This window comes from Coturnix japonica, chromosome Z (genome assembly GCF_001577835.2).
Source record: "Coturnix japonica isolate 7356 chromosome Z, Coturnix japonica 2.1, whole genome shotgun sequence".
In the NCBI taxonomy this organism is placed as follows: Eukaryota; Metazoa; Chordata; class Aves; order Galliformes; family Phasianidae; genus Coturnix; species Coturnix japonica.
Genome location: NC_029547.1, coordinates 16,466,004 through 16,488,348, shown reverse-complemented (window position 1 = coordinate 16,488,348; position 22,345 = coordinate 16,466,004). Strand labels below are relative to the sequence as shown.

Genomic DNA, 22,345 nt, shown 5'->3' with positions numbered 1-22,345 from the left:
TCATTGTTCAGCCTGCACATATTTGAATATATGTATGGCATTTCCAGACAGGATCACCATTTCTGCAGGCTGAGAATATCAAGGTGCCACTGGGCTAAAGCAGTGGAGAGGACTGTCTCCTAAGTAATTCTCCTCACATTTAACACAGAAAACAGACCAGTTCTCTGAAAGAGCACAGACCTCCTTTTTCTCTGAAGTATAAAATACATCTTTTAAGAGACAGAGGCAGAATAATAAAGTTTCACCTCTATCTCCTAAATTAAGAATATGTGTTACTCTTTCTTTCCTCAGACATTCATTTCTCTGGGGAAAGAAAGATGGGCAGCGTGTTTCTAATTCCTGACTTTCAGTTGTCAGCGTGTTTGAAGGTTAAACATTTTGCAAAGCACGAATGTGCAAAAGGTGAGCTGAACCATGACTGCATTTATTTCATTACAATGTTAATCACAGATGAAAAGAACAGGAGAGGAGGCTTGGAACCTGAGCTAGCCAATGGATTGCTTTCCCCATGAAGCAAACAGGGAAATTAGAAAGGACCGGTATGACCAAGACAATTTTCCTAAAGAGCAGCTCACACTGTATCCTCCTCCTGCAGTAAGAAATAAGGTAAGCAAGCAAGTGTGTGACCAAACATTTCCTGTGACCAATATCTGTATGAAATGTGAAGTCTCTGTCTTCACCTAGGCAGATTCTGCTTTTATGACGTTAATATGTGCATGCACCTTAAGAAGCTGACTTATTGTTCCTCATTTAAGTATCTGCTAAAATATCCCCTGAATATTAACACTTTTGCATATTAGGCATAACAAGATCTTTGGAAAATAATGAGAGGAGAATTAGCAGAATTTTAAAAATTACTACGCACAGCAGCTTGTGAAGGTGATGATGAAGATGGTGTTAAGATACCAATAAGCCCTGAGGTAAGAGAGAGCCGCCTGCCCTCTGCTATGTTGGACTCCTTGAAAGGCTCCATTTTGGATGATTTAGGGGCATTGGAGTAGGTCTTGCTGAGTAATTTGTGATTCTTCAATCCATCCAATTCTTCCATTCTAAGATTACTAGAGTAAGACCTGCTTAAAAGTTTGTGGGACTTCAAGGTGCTGTTGTGCTCACATCGAGGATCCCCAGAACATGACCTACTCAATAACTTATGGGGCTTTAAAGTAATGCACTCCTCCTGCTTGACGGCTGCAGAGCAAGAACGGTTCAAGAGTTTGTGCGATTTAACAGCCATTGTCTGTTCAGCTCTGGGGTCACTAGACAATGAGCGGCCAAAGGTTCTGTGAGATTTTGTGGCACACATATACTCTGCCTTAACTGTGCTGGAGCAAGTCCTTCTCAGTAGCTTGTGAGTTTTGGAGATGCCATCTTGTTCTGACTTCAGTTTTGATTTATTTTTACCACAGCCAGGTGGAGGATAACTTGGCGACCTTAAAAACACAGAAGGGGAAGACATAGTTGGAGGATAATCAGAATTGTGAAAAGCAAGTAAGTTCAGATATACACACTAATTTTTAAGTGCAACCTATCTTTATGAATTTAACTAGTGATAAATAGAGCTCCATCCCAGTGATAAATAGAGCCCCCCAAAGAGCAAATATCTGCAGAACCAATTTCCCAATACCAAACAGATATCTTCCTCCTTTGTATACATAAACACTCTGGTAGCTGTTTAAGTAGAATTTAAAGCTATATTCTTACAGCGTTTGGTACAGTCCCTAGATTTTTAAGCAAACCATTAATTTAGGAAATTATTTTCGAAATTAAAAACATAAAAGACTACAACACATTTTTTTAATCAAAATATCTCTATTCTATTTAGTAATAATGGCATGATTCCAATAAAATTACTGTCTTTAGGACACAACATAACAAATTCTACATGCAGATCCCATGATAGATATAATAAGCAATGAAACTTGCAAATGGTAAGTGAGCTAGAATTAACCTTATTTTATTATCTCACAGTAATCTGAATGTTTTGTGGAAGCCCACTTGATGGTCTTCTGTTACACTTTAGACTGATTCTAGCTTTGTAATACTAGAAATAAGAATGTGAAGGATCCATATTATGAATACAGAATTAAAGAACAAAAAGGCTTTTACAAAACAGCACGCATACGTACTGTTACATTTCATTAATGTTCATATTTGCCTGTCCTTGCAAAGTAAGAATTAATATAATGGATGCCAAATCATTTTCCTATAGCAAGCCATTTTAAAATTTTTTTTTAAACTTGAATCAAACTAAAAAAACATCTGAAACTCTAAGGGGTTCACCACAGGCTTGCAGGTTTCCTCACGGTGTTATCAAATGGTGACAGTGGAAAATGCATATGGAGATCGTTGACTCAGTGCTGTAGTTGGCCACCCCAGGGCAGAAAGGAAGTGGAAAGGAGCTCCAGGTAGTGAAAAAATTCTCCACATCTGGGTTAAAAGTGATCTTTGGAACTGCAGCAGCGGCTGCCATAGAAAGATGAGAAAGACTGGACTAGCTTTTGTCTCCTCTTTCTGATCAAAACCAAACCTCAAGCTTCAGTGTGCATTGCACAATGTGTTGAGCAGGCAAACTATCTTTGAAAAGATTTATATTTAGTCATCTTTGATATTCCTCCATTCATCAAGCATGAATTAGTAACCTCTTTTTGAATTCATGGAACTTAATATTGCCAAATTCATAAGAAAGAATAAACGTTCAAAAGAAAATCACTCAACAGAAATTCACTAAAAGAGGTGATCTGTGACCTTTCCATTTGCAAGAAAACATGCTAGAGTAAGTAGTCATATTCCTGGAAGACATAAAATCAGAATCTCATTTTGCAGATACTTAAGAGTATGAGTAAATAGAAGAACTCATAATGAATTCCATTGTGCTATTCATAAACAATTTTCTTACATTTTTAATACTTTTGTATTTTGAAATTCTGTGTCTACATTTCAAAAGTGATGAACACTCATTTAACTCAAATACTGGAGAGGAGTAAGTATTCAACAGGTCTTAAATTCAGTCTTGGATTAATGACTACTCTAGTTGTAAAAGGTTATAAAAGTACACACAGCTGTGGAAAGAACAGCTGGCCAGCCACAAAATATGTATATTCTTGCTATTCAAGTAACAGTCAAGTGCTACCAACCTAGTAAAAATACAAATACAACTAAATTAAGTAACATAAAATTATTTCCAGTTTTAAATGAATCATGGCTGTTTCAGAAGCAGAGCGCTGACACACTTTGTCTTCACATAGTCACAGAAGCTGCAGTGGCACCTAGTTCACTTTGAAGTCACGCAAGGCAAGGACTGGAAACCCATGAGGTTAGATATAAATAGAACACTTCTCTGTCGAGAAATGTCAACATTTCACCTTGTGAAGTATGCTGTTGATCTTGAACCGGTTATGATGATAAAAGCTCGTTTTTCTTGCTATTACCTGCGCAATGTAGAAAAGATGTGCAGAGGGGATTTCACCTTTTTGTCAGACACCTTCTTATTGTGCGTACAATTAGATTTCTCTTTGCTATTCTTCCACTGCTGTGTTACAAATGTCTGCATGATTCTGCAAATTAAGAAAGAAAAAAAAGACTTTCTTCTTGTAGCCAAGTCAAATGTACTTTAATATTAGTATCCGTCTGTTAACAATGCAGCCTACATAATGCAACATCCTCACTATAGGCAGAGTTTCTCTGTCACATATGTGGACTGATGAATGGGCAATTTAGTTCCTCAAAATCCTTTATTTTCCCAAAAATTCAACTTATTCACATCAAACTCTTATTGAGAATAAAACTTGCATGAACAACCACTCCAGGACTTAATATACATATGCCTCTCAAGGAGATCTAAAGGTAAACTAATTCATTTTGTTCAAATCTAGGCATCTGCCCCTCCAGTGATAGCAGAATCAAGATCTAGGAACCACATGCCTCAAGTGCATATTTTCCTAAGACACAAACATGAAGGCAGGATGTTGAATATTACACTACCCAGAGGGGCTTACAGAGAAGCTAGAGCCAGACACTTCCCTGAGGTGCATAGAAAATGTTGCACCAAGAGAAGCCAAAAACAAAAAACAAAACAACAAACAAAACAAAAAACAAAAAAACCACAACACAAAACAAAGCAAAACAAACACCATAAAGACTAGAAAGAAAAAGTATCCACAATAACAAGCAGTAAAGTACAACATGCTCCCAAAAAAAGGCAGAAGATTTTCACACTGCTGCAAGCCCCTTAGTGAACTAATGCGACTTTGAATTTAGCACAGCTTGGAGAGGGAGGTTGCACCAGATGACCTCCAGCAGTCCCTTACAAGAGCTATGCTCTTCTGTGATTCTAATCTAGAATTCAGGGTCTGAGAGTGCTAAAGGCATAATGGGAGCAGGCGTGACAATATCCTGGTGCCCACAGCCATGACAGGCCATTGGGCCACTGAGTATTTGGATTTCTGCTTATCTGTGACTTATATGTACTCAAAAATGTCTAATGGGAAACTGTTCACAAATCTGAGAGTGTACAAAATAAAATGTTTTAAGAGAGTTTTCATGTCTGAGGAGCTTTTAAATTTTTTCTTCAGAGTCATGAATCAGATTTCAACAACATTGTTTCATTTGTAAATATACGAAAGTGAAGCATTGAATTGCTTTAAACACCAAACAGCAAAAAAGATTTTTTTTTTCCTTTAAGAAATTCCTGCTGCTTCAAGGATCAGACATTAAATCCTATGTTCCTGTCATTTCATTGCATATAGACAAGCATATATGAAAAGATGGCTCAGCAAAATTGTATGAAATTGAATTGTACAATGAACACATGAAAATCCTATTTTTTTCCTCTTGCATTCTTCTTCTCTGCTCTTAAAACCTGTGTTATCTAATTACTGTGGCAAATCCTAGAGGCCATCAGGGAAGTATTGTCCCTTATGGTGCTCAGGATGGTCAGAAAGACTCTTGCTACAGAGATTTTACAACCTAAGCAGAAATATTACACTGAACACTTTCAGCTACAGTCTTTTCAAACATACATAGCTTGCTTTCTAAATGATAATAAAGTGACAGAAAACCCTGGCGGGGAGCACAAATCAGGTTCTGTGCTACAACTGTCAAAACTAAGCTTAAAAAGGCAAATTTTCTAAATTTTATTTAAAGAGAAAACAAGTTCAAGAAACTTTGATCCAAGTAATCTGACAATCCGCAGATTTTATCCTACTGGGAACTAAAAAAATTTGTAGTATTCACTTAGGAAGCGAAAGAGGATAGTTAAAAGCACTTTTTGAGACTTACTTTTTCAGCTGATGTCCCAGACCAAATCTTTCCTTAGTAGAGATCTGAAATACATCCACAGTTGGCACTGTGATAAAACAAGACACCGTTGAACTTAAAGGAATTAGCAAGAACTTATAACAATGAAGTAATACTTAAGGACCCTCTTCTATCTGAACATTTACAGAGTCACAGAAGGAATGGTAGACGTGGTCATGTCACCTGAGTCCATGAAAAAATGAATGATTCTTTTCAGAGTATCAGCCAATATAATTTGCAAACTGGCAAGTTAGCATTTTTAAAATTGGATACCCTAGAATATATCTCTTCACTGATGATAATCACATAAATGTATCTTTGCTACTAGAAAGCAGCATCAGACTAAATGTATCTGGGCTAGTAATTTACCTAATCCAATCTCTTAAATTTTCTTTTAAGTATGTATTCTTAATACACACAGATTAAAATGCCCTAGTAGTAAATTTACATATAGATCTTAACTGTTGGCAAGTCAAGGTGCCTCTATATGACACCTTTTGTTTATTGCTGTGGGTCAACTTGAATGTGATGTAGACCAAAGTGAACATGCTGTCATTGAAAAAAAACAATGATTTCATTGCCTTGTAATTGACAATTAAATCAAGTCCTTTCACAAAAATATGTGAAACGCTTTCTTTAGTACATCATCAGCAGACACATATATGAATGTATAAATTGAGATGACCTTGAATCCACATAAGAAGAAAACCCGTATGTAGTCAATTATTTTTTTTACATGTGTACAGTTCATATGAATATGAAGAAAATGAAGTAAAACAAACAAAATTAACCAGTATCTGAATTTTCTTTATAAGGGCTTTTTAATACAAGACCCATAATACTAATTAACTAAGTGCCTAGTGCATGCATTTCAATTGCCAAGGATTACCCTGAATTTTTCATCCTACCATTAATATGTTCATACTCATCTGTCAGAAAGTTGAAATTATAAGAGATGGAGACTGGAAATTAGCTCCCGGTATCACTAACATTATTAAATGATATTTACTAGATAGAAGTGGCAGGTGAATTTGAGCACCTCTTGAAAGAGACTCAGGTCCTTGAAACAGAGTAACAACTAACACATATTACAAGCACAAACAGACTTCATATTACACAAGGAGATAATGACCACAGTAAAATAAAAATGAAATGAAAACACAAACTCTGAGGTTGTTTCAAATTTCATTAGAAAATCAGTAATTTAAAATCTGTATTATTCTGATCACTCTTATTCAGAAGGTCAAAATTTACTCTTTAATTTCTCGTTAATAAATGCATAATAATATATATATATATTGTATATATATTATATATGTATAGTATGTATCTAAGCTTGCCACCCAATTTGACTTGGTCTAGAGCACTGCAGATACTTTTAACTTAAGATTCTCATTCAAACATAACCTCATCTCCTAAAGATAAATCAATGATTTCTTCAAAAAGGATAAATTACTTGATTAGGGGTATCAGTGACTTTAGACTGTCAAATTTAAGACACATAGTAGGAGGTGTCTTTTTTTCAATGAAAATCATTCTTATTTCCAGTAATCATAAAATCTACAACTCTTGACTAAGCTCTAGAGTCAGAGGAGGCAGCCCAGTACCTCCAAAGGCTGATTCATCCTAATAAAAGACAGGTTTCTAAGGCACCTGGGAGAAACTGGCACACTAATAAGGCTAAGCACTAACTAGAAGAAAGACTGTGTAAAATCAATATATTAAATAGCTTTGAGGTGATAAGAATTTCTCCTTCTCCTTTGGAGTGTACTGTACAAAGAATACTTATTTTATCAAAAGAAAGCATTATAAGAGCAAATTATGTAGCACAGTGGAAATTGACAGTCTCTAAACAACATTTAAATGAGCAAAAAGGAGTATGCTGGAAAAGGATCTTGTTACCACAAAAAATAGTGGGTCTCAGAGTCCTTTTCTGGTGAATAAACTGGCCTGACTGAAACAGCATTTAGAGCATCAAACATTTGGCTCTGGCCCCGATCTTGCTTTTCTCAGTACTAAGGCAGTATCATAGTCAGTGAGTTGCAGGATTCAGAAGTAAACTTCCTGTTTTACCCTTGTCAGCAGTGCAAAAGACAACTTCTTATTTCACTACATCATTTCTTACTGCATGAGGCTCTTCACGCTTCACTCTCTTTTTATCTGCTGCACTTTTTAAATTACATTTTGATAGAAATATTGTGAATACTAACACTGCTACTTGCTATGGCAAATACATATTTTAAAACTTGCTCACTTACAGAAAAGATTGAAGCAATAAAATACAAACAAAAGGACCAAAGTCAGGCAAAAAAAAAAAAGAGTGATGTAACAAAATGATCATTTGAATGAACAGAACATGGCTTATAGTTAGCATCAGCAGACTACATAAACTACAAAAATAGCTTATTGGGACAGATTTAGCTAAACATGTTATGACTAGAAAAATCTATTCATTTTCCAGAGGCAGAATTCTCCCACAGATACAAGCCTGAACCGACAGCTTGCACTGGAAGCCTCCAAATCCAGACAAGTTACAACACAAGTTATACATTTGGTTCTGACTTTCCACTGTAAAAATATATCTGAAGTTGACTGTTGCACATGAATGATTCAGATCTTCAATCTCAGTTGGTTCTGCATGAGTTTGGCCACTTTCACTCTCATGAGGAATATTAACTCAGCAACCAGAACAGGAAACAAATGTGACATTCCAAATTTTAATTCAACTTTACACATTCATATAAAAATCAGAAGCTGGCAGGATAAATATCATGGTCTGATTCCTCATTTTCTTGCATGAAAAAGGGCATATTGACATGCTCTCCAGATCTGTGTATGTATACCCAGTCATTGATATCTGCTTCTGTAAAGATGATCCCTCATTTCCTAATTTAGGAAATGTTATGTTAGGAAATTATTCCGGAACCCTCAGCTTCCTAGTAGAAACAGTAGCATTTCAAAACTTATCAAGAAAACCACTTGTGAAAACTTACCTTATAAAAGTTTAAATGAGATTCCTATTTCACTGCAGAGGATCTTAGGTTACAAATATATATATAAGCATTATTTTATACCAGCAGGATTGCTCTCAGCATTAGATTTAAATACATGCACAGTCAAAGATCTGGCAGTAAAAATGGGTATATCTAGTACCCAGGACATAGCTTAGAACAAGAAATCATGCAAGGGATATAGAAAATACACAGATGACTAACCTGGACCACTTAAGTACTGTGTAAGTGAACAGTGCAATCGCACCACTATGGGTTCTGTGCGAATTACATCCCAAGCAACAGCAATCTCTTCCTAATTCAAAATAAAAAGAGAAGAGACACCATTAAACATCACGAAGAACAGCTACATTTTGTCAGTTTATCTTAAGGGCTGGTATAAACACCATCTATCCATTTACCCAACCATGGGATATGTAGATGTGAAACAGAACAAACTACTGCTTGCAAATGCTCTTAAAAGTGGTGTTGAACTGTTTCTGAAGTTGGAATATGCCTATTTCAACAGAGCATGAGTTTCTACAAGGAACTATATTCGCGGTGTTTGCAGACATGTTTCCATCTGTAAAGAGATACTGCATAAGAGCTGAGAAGTAAAGAAATAGCTAAAGATGGAGAGAACACTCAAACCATAACATAGGGCAAAGAAAACATTTGCTCCCCCTTATGGGTGACTAAAATAATTCAAACTATAATCCAGTTCTTTTAAATTTTACAATAGCCCAATAAAAACTTATGTGCTGTTCTGACCTGAGAATATAATACATTTGTGCAGAAACTAATGATGCCCCGGAAGCACTATTTTGATTCTTTAGCTAGAGGACAGGCAGCTAGTGCACAGATGAGGTCTGTATGTCTGTGGAATTAATGAATTAGAAAGCAGCATTTCTTTATACCTTACGATATATAAAAGGCAACTTGAGAAATCAAGCTTGCACTCTCAAAGTTCAAATTCTACATTTAAACAGTTCAGACAGACACATGCAGTACTCATGCACACATATTCTTCCTTTTCCAATAACTCATTATATGTGCTAATATCCCTCTATGCATACATGGTAATGGCTGCTGGTGGTCTTTGACCAGTTTCTTTACCCCCTTTTTTCCATCATCAGCTTCATCATTGTGACTTTTGGCTGACCTTTTTCCCCAATTTGGCAAACTTCTATTGCCCATTAGGCCATAATGAGCAATTTTCTATCTTAGTGCATTATAATCCAGAACAATATACATGAAATCCAAGGAAAAAGTTCTTGCACCTGGTGGATGCAAACATAAAAGTAGTCTATTATGACTCCAGTGCTTCCATGAAGAAGGATTGTTGAGAAAAACAAGGCTATTTACACAATGAGCAAAGTTAAAATGGAAAGACCAGCACTCATTGATTCTTTTTGCTAAGTTAATATGTTGGTCTTTAAACTAACTTACTGATCCCTATTACTAAACCAGAATATACCATGGCCAAGATCATCCCTCCTCCAGGATTATATGAATTGATTTCACCTAACTGATATCTAAGAAAGCAAAAAAGGAAATATTTCACACCACTTAAAATATTTGCCATTCACAAATAAGGTCTTAAAGGAAACATATGTACAGTAAACAGAAGTATAAAAGACATTTTAAAATGTGATTGTAAAAGGAATAGGAAATGTTTCAGCTGGGTAGTAATCAAGAACAAGACCACTTGTGAAGATCAAGCCTCTGAAAAAGGAAGGTCTCAGTACTTGTCTCAGAGTCTGAAGTGTAGCAGAATTAAATGTACTGAAGTTCATTATGCAGTTCTGTGATTAGATTACTTACATCAAGAAAGCTAACATCAATATGCAGATCAATATCTACATCATCAATGGCTCCATATTCCCTGAAAGGAAGGAATTACATTACATTAGTGCTCTTTAAGATACTCCTCAGCCTAAGGAGAACTTATAACAGGGAAGATTTTATAAAGGATAACGATAAAGCATAATGTTGGCTGTAAAATCAGAATGTGTGTAAATACACTTTTACACAGATTGGATCAATAAATCCAGTGGGTGACTGTCTGCTGCACTGATAACTTTCTTTCAGATCTTGCTTAAATAGGGTGCAACTTCTTAATTTATTTTTTTAAATAATTCTCCAAAACTCTTATACCACTGCTGTCACAAATTTTTGTCTAACATATTACAAAACAAGACCCAAGCAGAGCCTTGAGATAAACAAATGGAGATAAATATAACACAGCCTAAAAGGTGGCATATACCAGTGGGATTGCCTTATACATTCAAGTATTTGTTTCTCAAAAGGTAGCAATTGCCCCATAAAGCATTCAAGACAATAGTTAACATTATTTTATCTGCTATGTGTGGTATTGCTGAAGTTCCCAAGATGCAGATTTAAGTTATGCTCATTGATGTTTCAGCTGTCACACAACAATTAAATGTAACAGAATTCTGTCAGGAAAGTTCAACCACTACTGTCATAGCATTATCCACTTCTGACATCATGGGCCTACATAACAAAATAGGAGGCATTGCTTTTGGAGCAGCCCCAGTATAAAAGTGCATTAACTCTCAGTTTTTCAAGCATCAGTAGACACATTTTCAATGAAAAGCTCACAGGTGCAAGAATTTTGCTTTTTAATATGTAAAGTTCACTATCTGACAGTAGGAGACTACACAAACAAGGTCAGCTCTCTAAGAAATACATTTTTGTGGGCCTCACTGTTAGATAAGCTTGTTGCAGTCAGAGAAGTGGAACTGTTGGAGAGGGATGAAAATGACTGCTTAATGCTGTGTTTATCATTTCCAAGAATTCATAAGTATTTTCCACTGCAACTGAATGCAAGAAGCATGAAAGTTTTCTACATGCCAAAAGCCATAGATGCCAATTTCTACTACAGTGAGCCTAAGGAGGTCATAATGAAACACTGATTTAACAAATTAGACACATTAAAGTTTTTGAGAGGTTAAATTCCATGTTCCAATTTTAGAAGCCTTAGGGAGCACACTACCAAGGTATTCACAATTTCATAGTTAACAAGTCTGGCAACTAGGCATTTATGTCATTCATTTCGTAAGCCCATACACAACCGTAAGGATTCCAGTTCCCTAGATCCTTGAAATGTAATGAATTTCCACTTAATTTCAAAAGGCACATTACACCATAGTTGTAGACATTATTTCTTGGACTAAAATAACAGAGATTATTGTTTAGAAGTTAATGGTAATCATTACCTGCAATATATGTGTGCCTAAGTTTATTATCTTCTCTATATTTCATTACTTTGTTTGTATGTCAGTTTTGATATTTTATATGTAATTTCTCTGACAGGTGTTACATCTTGCCTGTTATTTTAATGAAATTATTAATATTACATAGATGGAAAATGAAGTTATAAAAGATTTGAAGTGAATTAAATACATCATACAGATACACTCTAGCGCAGAACCATGCACCCCTGTATATGCCTTGCAGGATTTTTACATAATTTCTCGCTGCAAACTATCTAACTAGCTCTGAAAAAGGTTCCACTATTTGCCTAAGTAGAATTCTTCAGTTTCCAGTTTTCCTATAGTAGAAGTCTTTCCTAAAATCTACCTAATTTTTTGTTTGCTGCCAACAACCTAGTCTCTTATTTTCTCATGACAGCAACAGAGAACATTTGATCACTCCTGTTTATAAACAGCTTCTGTCTTTCTTTCCAGACTAGACAAAAACCAACTCCTATATATTTACTAAATGTCTTATCATTTGTCTTGTTCACCTCCAGGGCAGCAGACAATATGACAGAGAAAGAGTTTAACAAGGGCTTAGAGTAATGCTGAATAGCATTTTTCAACAAATTACAATAGCCTTATCAACTACCTACTGAACTGCAAAAGACGTTTTAGAACAGGCTTGCTGGGCCTGCTCTCAACATAGGCAGTTGTAAGAGTAGTCAGCCATGAAATGAAGCCAAATCCAGAATTACTGTTATCTATGAGAGCTCCTTTCTTTTTCCACAGTACACAAAATTCATAGTTTTAGCTGTATGAGAAAGTGTACATAGAACTCATTTTCCAAATTTTTAAAGGTTCCACAATAAAAACAATAAATAACATACCTGAGAGATACTGCATTAGGTCCATAGATCTCTCTCACTGCTATCAAATCAGCTTCCAGCTGTGGGTGTTTATGAAGTTCTCCATCATAGCTAACCTATAGGGAGAAAGTAATAATCTAGGAGTTCTTATTCATTTCATTACTGGCATCTGATCAAGGCTCTTTAAAGTTCCCCCTGCAAAATATATTTATGCAAAATACTATTCATAGAGATTTTTTAACAACATGCTCAGAAAGGACTTCCTTGATGAGCTGAAGCACGGAAGGGGCAGGAACCTCTGTATCAAAATGGCAGAGGGTTCCACTCCTATTTTTGGAAGAGAAGATGGAAATAATCGATTCCACTGTCCTGTCTTGTCCTGAGGGCTGTTCTGGATCTCTTAAAATTTCAAAACTGTAGAACAGGAGAAGAATCAGATCTCCCCAGTTACATCATTCCAGAATAGGAAACGACAAGCTTTACTCTATTTGTTGTCACGTATTTTACAGGCAAAATGGCCTGGCCTCAACAACAGAAGCACTAGACTATTCTTTACGTTAAGTGTCTCAGCATCAATTAGATTTTCAGTCTGCATTTGAGACCATTGGTGCAGTTAGATCAGATTGAAAAAGAAAAATAATTAAGAATACATTCAAATTTAAAGAACTTTTACCAAATAGGAACTACAGAAACGTATATTTAGATATCACAACCATTTCTTTCAAACTTCACATGAAAAGCAGATATGTTTATGTTAGTGTTTACGCTATAAAGCAAAACTTGTGAGCTTGTCTAGATGGATTATGTGAAATAAAAATAAAATAATATCCTTTGATCTTTCATAAGGACCAAAACGCCTTATTAAGCTTATAAAAATCCACTAAATGTCTATTTCTATTTTCTTGATAATCAATATGCCTGCTTCTGTGAATCTAATGCTACCTCTTTATACCAATTAGAATGACAATAACTTCACATAAGTTAATGAACTCTAGAGATTTGGACAGATTCAAACATGAGAGAAGGGTTTGGTCTGTACCTCTGCCAAATGCAAAGAGCAAAGTGCTGTCATGCAATTTAGCTCATTAGACACGTAAATATATCTTATACATGAACTCCTGCTGAGAATTCCTGCTGCTGCAGAGTCCTATCTAAATGCAGAACTGTTTCTTCAGTTCTCCCAGATCCCAGTGCTGTTGCACTGCAGTTCTGATATCTGGAGCTGCACTTGTCATTACGTATCTAATTAAATAAATTTCAACTGAATTAAAATAACAATCGACTGATCAACTGAATAATTTGATTAGGCCTGGTAGTCTTCAACAATAAGGCAGAGAATTCATCAGCACAGCATATGCACTTACTTACAGATATCAGTGATATTCCCAACCAGAAAGGTATAAGCCAATTATCCTGTCTGGGCAGGCATGTCAGGGCAATTTCTTCCCCACACACATGCAAGGGAACAAAACCCTTTTTTCCCCCAAAAAACTAATTCTTTCAAGATGTATCAGTAATAGTTGTCCTGCTTCCAAAGGGGGCACAGCAATAATTTCAAAAATTGTGACTGTGGCTTACCTACCACTTTACTGCTCTTAAAACATACATTTTTAACTGCTGTAATCTACCAGTAATAATGAAATCCAAATGGAACACTATGCAGAACAGTGAACTGCTCAGCATAATGCTTTCTGCCATCTATTTTCTGATAGTAAGAAGTAATGAACTCCAAAAGAAAACAAAGAAGTGTTCTGGCAAACTGTTAGACCACAGCATGGTTATTTTTCATCCCTGAATCAGTGCTACAGACACGCTGATGTATGCAGAGGAGACTGCCAGAGTTTAGTGTATCTAAATTTGCAAGTATGCTCTGTAGCTAAACACAGAAGTGAAATAAAGCACCTAAGTCAGTAGTACTACTGTTTCAAACTCCTATTCTCTATTGCAAATTTAGAAGGTAGAGACTCAAAGTGAGAATTAACAAAGAGTTACAGAGAAAGTGAAGAAAAAAAAAAAGGTTAAAAAATCTGATAACTTTGTGGTGTCAGAAGGGTCTGTGTTTAGAAAGTCTCACTTTTAATCTGAGACCTGATTCAGATTATTTTGCCCCATATAATGACAAAAGGTTGCATTTTTAAAGGAGATTAAGTGATTTACAGATCTAAATCCCATTGAAAATCAATAAGACTTAGGATATTGAATCACTTAGCTACTTTAAAGTCTTTATCCATTAAATCCTTAGGGAGGATTACATGCAGGTGCCTAGGAAGCAGATACAAGCATTTAATTTATGACCAAAAGGTCACATCTTGTTTTCACTGCCCATCAAATGCCATTTCACATTTTCTAAGCACCTTGTTTCATCACCAGTTGCTCCTTGTCTTTCTAGCTGAAACCATTTAGAAATGTTAGAATAAACCTGGACTTTCACCTTTTCCAGCCGTGTTGCACACAATTTACATTGGCTTCTATTCCCTCCAATTGCTGAAGTCAACATTTTTGTCCCCACTCTCTATGGCCGCAGCAATCACTTCTCTCAAATACGGCAGCTTACCTCACTTATTCCCCAAATACATAGTCAATTACTTAGTCTTTCTTCATATTACCGAATCAAAGTGCATGTGATATCATTTAGTAACTCTCAAAACCCACTTTATTTGGAACAGGACTGTTTTTTAACTTTCCAGGAACTTAGTTTAGTACAGGTTTCCTATCTGTTTTGTAAGTCATCAATCATTTCTACAGTCTACAGATTTCCTTAAGATGTCACTTTTTTGGCCAAGAAATTTCCTCTTTTAGGTCACATTAAATATATTTTTGATGATGTCTTTGGTTTCTTGTAATTGCTTTCACTTCGTTTTCCTTATATTGCTTTTGGAGTTTTCTATACTGCAAACATTCACAATCACCTACTATCTTTTTTAATTGCCAATTTAATTGTAATTTTACTGCTTTTTTTGGTCTGTTGCAATTTCTTCAATTAAATAAACTACCTCAAAAAACATTAACAATTCAGTGTAATGTAGTTCCAACCTCCAATATAAGGCAACTGAACACTGACCAGTAGTTAGTATTGCACATCTCTTTTAACATCTTACAAAATGATTTACTGCTCTCTGAGTACATATCTCATAGGTAGAGCTAACATTTATTCACCCGTTTGGGCACAAGCAGTCATCCTTTACCAGATGTAGTTGCGCTGGTTCAAGAAGAGAGCACTTCTAGCTGTTTTCTGGCTTTCACTTCACCTTGAGGTTAATGCTCTTTCTGCAGAGTTGAAAAATGAAGCCAGTACACATAACTCATCACTACAGGGCAAAATCAGAAGACTTTCTTGCAGGCAGACTGAAATCAGCCTCTGCACAGTAGTGTGCATATACAGTCTTCTCCAGTGCTTTGCAGGGTGCAGGAATAGGCAACTGAAGTGAGGCAACTCCTGCAGTCATTTCTAAAGTGAACACAAGTCCACACCCCCTGATAGTTGTTTTCCGTCACTAAAAATACGTTCTTTCATTACCGGTTTCAGAATCACTTTTCACAGATTTTTAAGGGTGAGCTTTCTTTATAGCAAATGTTCAGTGCCATAGCTTGTGTTTTGCCTCGAGAACAGGCTTAGTGGTGCCTTGCTCATCAGTATGCTGCACACTCCTCTCTAAGCCAACCAGCCGGCGCTGCTGACGCACACCTGCAGCCTCTGCTCTCTGCTCTGAGGGCATGGATGGCTTCAGCCTTCAGGCGGAGGCAATGATGACTTTCACAAATACCGGCTTTAATTCCTTAAGATGTTCATTGAAACAAACAGCTCTAATAACAAAAGTGAGGAATTATTCCTCTACGGTAATCCTTAGACTAAAAAGGTAAGAAAAATCTGAATACAGAGTCTAGCAGCATTGAGCATTCTGTTGACAATGCAGAAGGTAAAGATATAAAGAGATTTTATTTCCCCATACATCAGAGGATGTAATAATAACTAATTCTACTAAAGGAACAAGGAGGAAAGGCAGAACAGTACATTTATCTAAAAATATGTAGCATTTTGTGAGGTGAGTTTAACAGTAGAGCTAAGAAAAAATGATAGAGTGTTGCCTAGATCAAAATTGTTTTGTAATAACCATCTTTACCATTAAATTGCAGTGCTCTTGACTTTACAAAATGGCAGCTCTCCAGCAGGAAACAGATTTGGATCTATCCTGACTTCCCATTTGTATAAATAACGGGATAAGCTGTAATGTGTAAATATCTATTTCCTGGAAATAAGCAACTGGCTTCCATTTTCAAACACCCTCAAGAACAGTTGGATTTTCTGTTCTTACAGTTTTACAGATGTAAATGAGCTCATTTTAAGTTTGACATAAATATACCACATAACAGTCTATAATTTAAAATACTATGTATACATACAAGTCACATTCTACTTTATACTGAATATACATACAAAATCAGTTATCACAGATTTATAAGGGAATGAACCACTGCAATATCAATTCCTTGAAACTTTTGCAAAAATATCCTCAATTACCTGTCCTCCGTAATAAAATTCCTCAGAATCATTATCTCCTTCAGAGTCTTCTTCAAGTGTGCTGTTGTGCTGTGACTCCTTAATTGAAAAGGAAAGTTAACAATGACATAAGCAATACATCTGTCTTGCATTTAAGGTTCTGAGTACAATAATCACATTTTTACAAATAAGTTATACCCAGCCTTAGGAAAAGACCTTTTAGTATTATTTTCCCCAAGGTGTATAATTGACTATTTTAAGAACAGTGAAATAGCAGACAAAGCCTGCACATGATAGCAGTGCAGAAAAAATCATCCTGGAAGTACATCAGAGAAATAATACTTTGTCTGAGCATAGACACAGTGTGGTGTTTTAGGGAACTGGTGAATTCAGTAGGATATTCAGAGCTCCTTCACTTTCTGCTTCTGCTAAACAAAGCATAATTTACCCACCAAGAGAGGTTCTGTACTTAATTCATTTAGCATTTTACTGATCTAATAAAGTCTTAATTTACTTTATTCTGGTAAATCAATTCTAATAGTTTAAGGAAATAATTCAAGCCCAACCATGAGATTTTTTAAGTTCCCTTATGTAAAAAGCTCTGACACAGTGCAGCTTAGTTATTATTTTTAAACAAAAGTACCAGCCTGTTGCCAAGAAAGTTAAATCTTAATTTTCTGACTAGCTCCACTCCAAGATTTGGAAAATTAAGGATTAGAAAGTAATATGCTTACCCAAGTAAAACTTACCCTAAATAGGCTGCTCTGTGAATAATTGCACTCAAGTAAACAGAACTGCTCATTGTACAGACTGCAATCAGCACGAGCTGCAGTGTTGTATTCTGGTTCTTACTAATGGAGCCCTCATTTATAATTAGGTAATTACTTGAAAATATTATTAATATTGTTTTCCACAATCCATTTGTTATTTTTAGGCCCTCTGTTGACAAGAACCCCCTAGAAATACCTGATGAGACCATAACACCTCATTTAAACCCAAGTTCAGTGTACTTATTGTATATTTTGTATTAATGTCCTACACAGAACTGGCACAGTGGAATAGAAGTCAGATCTATGAATCACACTAGAGAAGGTACGTTTAAATTCCATATATTTGTAAACATCAAATACACTCATCACCAATTTCTATGGTCAGACAATCTAATCCCATCTCCTTATCTTTACCTCTGGATTCCTGCTCTAGCTACTGCATGTACACACAGGAAAAAAAATTGTATTTCAGACAATTTCACAGCAATTTTCTGAGACGAGGCATAAAAATTGTATTTGCTTCTGCTTTACTGAAAAGAAACGAAGTGACTTCAGTTGTATTTGTTTAATAATAACACTAGCTCAAGGGCAAGTCTGTGTTCAAACAGAACCCAACTGAACAAACTTCAATGCAAAGTAAAGAGAAATGAAACTCTCATACAAGAGTGATGACAAACCCATCCTATCCTAACCTAAACCTCTAACTGTATAGCCAGCAGAAATGGTCAGTGTTAGAGACTTATTTAAAGGCTCTTTCAGTACTTTCAAACTTAATTACCTTGATCAATTAAAAATATATATAATTCTTACTGTATTTGAATTTCTAATGTTTACAGAACACTGAAAACAATTATAAGGTTACAGAGGTGAAAAAATTCCACTGCAGCCTTTGAAATCACATCAGGTTGAATCTACTGAAAAAAAACCACAAAAATAAAACCAAGAAAAACAAACACCATGCCCATTATCAAGTCTGACCTTTTCCATAATCAAATACAGATCAGAGCCTTGGAGCTCTGACAGTAGTAGTAGTAGCCAGAAAACAAGTACTGCGATCCCAGAAATCAAACTTATCAGAGAAGATATTTAAGTCAAGTGTTTGAATTCTGGGTACAGTACTTATTCTAAGGCTTGGCACCTTCTTTGAATTCCTAGCACTGTTAGCCTCTGAAGACCTTGTTTTATTATCATTTCTTTCTTAACATCATCTCACTGAGACTGGCTAGGGGCCCATGCCAGAGGCGGGACTGATAAGCCTTCAGCTTCAGATATTAACAGTGAAAGTTGTCAGGAAAAGCTCCAGAGACTCCATCTGGACTGCTGTACACCACGGCAATGGCCTAAGTGAACTACGAGACCTCTTGTAAAATACGTATATCTACAATTAAAGTAAGAATACATTTGAGAGAAATTCTAAGTCAATCATTACTGTTTTCTCTCATTTCTTAAAATGCCTGTTAAAATACATATATAAGAAATACATACCTCTCCATTCTCCCTCTGTAATTTTGCTTTAATGGATAAGCAATAGTTGACATCACTGGTTTTTCTTAATTCTTAAAAGAAAAGGGAAAATAGGGAATGTCTGTGAAAAACGTGAAATAGTTCTGCATTTGCCAACTCAAAATACTTAGTTAATATTTAGTAAGTGGGGTACATAAAGAACAAGAAGATATCGGCATGATGGACACCAAACTGTTCACAGCAGTCTGAAATAAGTAGCCCACACACTTCAGAAATCCTATATTGTCGGTTATCAAATAAAATTCAGCTAGTCCATCAAGAAGATTTGTTTTTCTCATTCAGTAATTTACACTTTTGAGTAAAAAGGAGCAAAAAGAAAAAAAGGTCAAAATTCCCTACCAAAAATTAAATCAGATTGTTTTCTATTAAAAAAAAATAAGCACCATAATAACAAACATAATGCTCCCATCTGAGGAACTGCAGTACTATGACTGCTCTATGCAGTTTCTCATACAGCATGAAATCATCAAGGAATTAGCTGATAAAACCTAAGAAACCTATAAAAAATGCACACAGATCTTAGTAATGTATCGTATATAAGTTTCTAGACCTCTGAAAAGCATGCCATTTTATGTGCTAGCTACTTCTGAAAAGTATGGAAATAATTTCAAATGAAGAGGTTTGTAAAATCATTGGAATTATATATTTTTTTTCTACAGTCTCATTTTGTGAACCAATTTGCTTAAATTTTTTTGAAGTAATTCTCTAGACGCAATGATAGTTACAGACAATTCCATTCCCAGTGGTGAAGATTTCATAAAGTTTTAAGCAAGAGAGCATAAAAATATATAATTGAGAAGTATTAAGCACCTCTGACTGTATTCAAGGAAAATTGCTTTAGTACAGACTGTAATACACTAAAAGAATAAAATACATTCTGCCTACACAATTGTGTAGAGCCATAAGAGAAGTTTTTTAATTTATTAGATTCTGAAATGTAGGACAATTCACTACAATAAGCCCATGAGTAACTAGCAAACTGTCCAACTGCACCCATTAACATATCTCACTTAAAGTAGAGGCATCTTGTCCTCCTTCACAAAACACGAACTTGCTAAAATCATCAGGATGTAATATTACCTGTAGCAATTTGGTGGAAAATTACTGGAATTGGTTCTGTTGTAACTAATACATCTTCATCATTATCAGAACTGGAAACGTAAGTGTTATCTACAAAAGAAAAACACCTTGCATGTTGAAGGCCCACGGTGCTTTGCCAACCCTTTCCCACATCATCCATCCCACCCTTTTGTCTTAAGGAACCATCTTGCCAGTGATTAAAGAAGCCTGGCACACATCTCCTGGTGTGTTTTCTCTATTGAGATTGATGACAAAAAGAATAATTCCAAAAAAGATGCAAGATTAACACCTGAATATATATATATATATAAGCAAACCCCTAGATTCCAATGTCTTGGCTTGCAGGAAGTGTACCAAGCAATGCTCAGAATGGTTCTATCAAGGCTTATGGGAGTTGAGCCAAAATGAAGACTTCTTTGGTACTTTTTATCATGCCTGACATGAACATTCATACATGCAGGGTGAGCTTATTTGCACAATATTCACACATGCCTGTGTCTCATGTTAACTAGTCTCAAGAAGAATGTCTGAATTATCTTCTAATCAATGGAGAACATCTTTACAAGATTTGGGAAAAAGAAAGTCTTATGTGTGGATATGAATATGGAAATTATATAGTAAACTTCCTCATAAAAAGTGAGGTTAGGCTGTGTTTTTGTTTGTTTGTTTTTGTTTTGTTTTGTTTTTATTTATTTTCAACTAAACAGAAGAGAAGCAGCAAGGTTTTAGGTAGTATCTGCAGAAGCTGATTTTGCATGAATTGTTGAACTGCCTATGAAGGCACTAAGATTTTGTTTTCTAATGATCTGGGGTGAAACAGACTTTACCCTTCATTGCAAAAAGGCTGACAATTAAGACTATCATAAATAAAGAGAGAAGTAATAGAACTGAAACAAGGGGTCAGTCTATCATCACTTTGAACACCCTGGTCTCACATCAGCTAAGAGCATCAACACACATACTATTGTAAGCATAATACTGCAATCTGAATCTCAAAACCTTGGAGTGCTTCTGATGGAATGTTAGAAATGTTAGCATTAATTTATCAGTAAATTCAGTAGTATTGTCCCTTGAACTACAGTGTTTCCTAGAAGCCTGCATCAAGACTCTGGGGTTCCCATGCTGCCACTCGCAGGTGGGGCTTTCCCAGCCTGTGGGCTGTGAATCAGCCTTTCTGCCACTTCCACACACCTACTGAATCTGGTGCAATCCCACACTGCCTCCTGATTCCACTTTGTGCTCTCCCACGAGGTAATGTGGGTCATCTAAGCACAGTACAGCAAACACATCCTGAGTGCAGGTAAGTGCTCTGGGAGGCTGGCACTTTTCCCTGAGCACTGCACTCTAGCAGGCACAGCAACCTGCTCCATCTGCTCAGTCTGCATCTGCTCTGCAGTTGGCACGGCACAGTGAGTATGAAAGGGGGCCCCTCCAGTCATTGGTCCATGGGGAGGATAGGCTGTACACCATGCGCACAGTGCAGCTGCACCTCACCCTCCCATGCCCACTACCTTGCCTCTATCTGCACGCACACCTTGCTGTCACTGCTTCAGTCCCAGCACAGAACATAGAATTACTCAGGTTGGAAAAAACCTTAAAGACCATTAAGTCCAACCACAACCTCTAGATATGAAACTCATGCCCCTTCCTTCCTAAAGCTGAGGAATAACTTACTGCTGCAGAGTCTAACAAGCAGGAATAACTGAGATCATTATTTGGTTCTAAATAAAGTACACCCAGCAGTGCATAAACGAGCGGGGAAAAGGAAATCCATGTGCTAGAATTTATAGCTGCATGAAAAAGTAGGAAATACAACAATCTGCGCTGTAGAAAATATTCCAAAATATACATATATGGAAAAAAAAGACAACTCAAAGATGTATTGATTTTAATTATATTTTTATGTCCACTGATTGTCATTCATTCTTGGCAGCTGGATAGTACTTTTCACTCACTGCCAAGCTTCTGTTTTCCTTTTCTACTTGGCAACCACTACTGCTTTTTATCTTCATTTGTGTGGTGCTCTTCTTCCCTTCCCTTCCCTTCCCTTCCCTTCCCTTCCCTTCCCTTCCCTTCCCTTCCCTTCCCTTCCCTTCCCTTC

General features: G+C 36.2%; 1 protein-coding gene across 2 annotated transcripts in view; it reads right to left on the bottom strand.

Annotated features, from left to right (window-relative positions):
* PARP8 (poly(ADP-ribose) polymerase family member 8) overlaps positions 1 to 22,345 on the bottom strand; it is a 114,031-nt gene that overhangs the window by 35,965 nt on the left and 55,721 nt on the right. The window contains exons 4-12 of one of the 2 annotated variants that reach the window (XM_015848681.2): positions 20,245 to 20,334; positions 19,126 to 19,196; positions 16,892 to 16,969; positions 12,394 to 12,488; positions 10,110 to 10,170; positions 8,511 to 8,601; positions 5,278 to 5,344; positions 3,429 to 3,554; positions 866 to 1,430 (exon numbers count right to left, since the gene is read on the bottom strand). In XM_015848681.2, coding sequence (XP_015704167.1) covers positions 866 to 1,430; positions 3,429 to 3,554; positions 5,278 to 5,344; positions 8,511 to 8,601; positions 10,110 to 10,170; positions 12,394 to 12,488; positions 16,892 to 16,969; positions 19,126 to 19,196; positions 20,245 to 20,334 — 1,244 coding nt within the window. The remainder of the gene's footprint in view (positions 1 to 865; positions 1,431 to 3,428; positions 3,555 to 5,277; positions 5,345 to 8,510; positions 8,602 to 10,109; positions 10,171 to 12,393; positions 12,489 to 16,891; positions 16,970 to 19,125; positions 19,197 to 20,244; positions 20,335 to 22,345) is intronic. The other variant, XM_015848682.2, reaches the window with a different exon arrangement.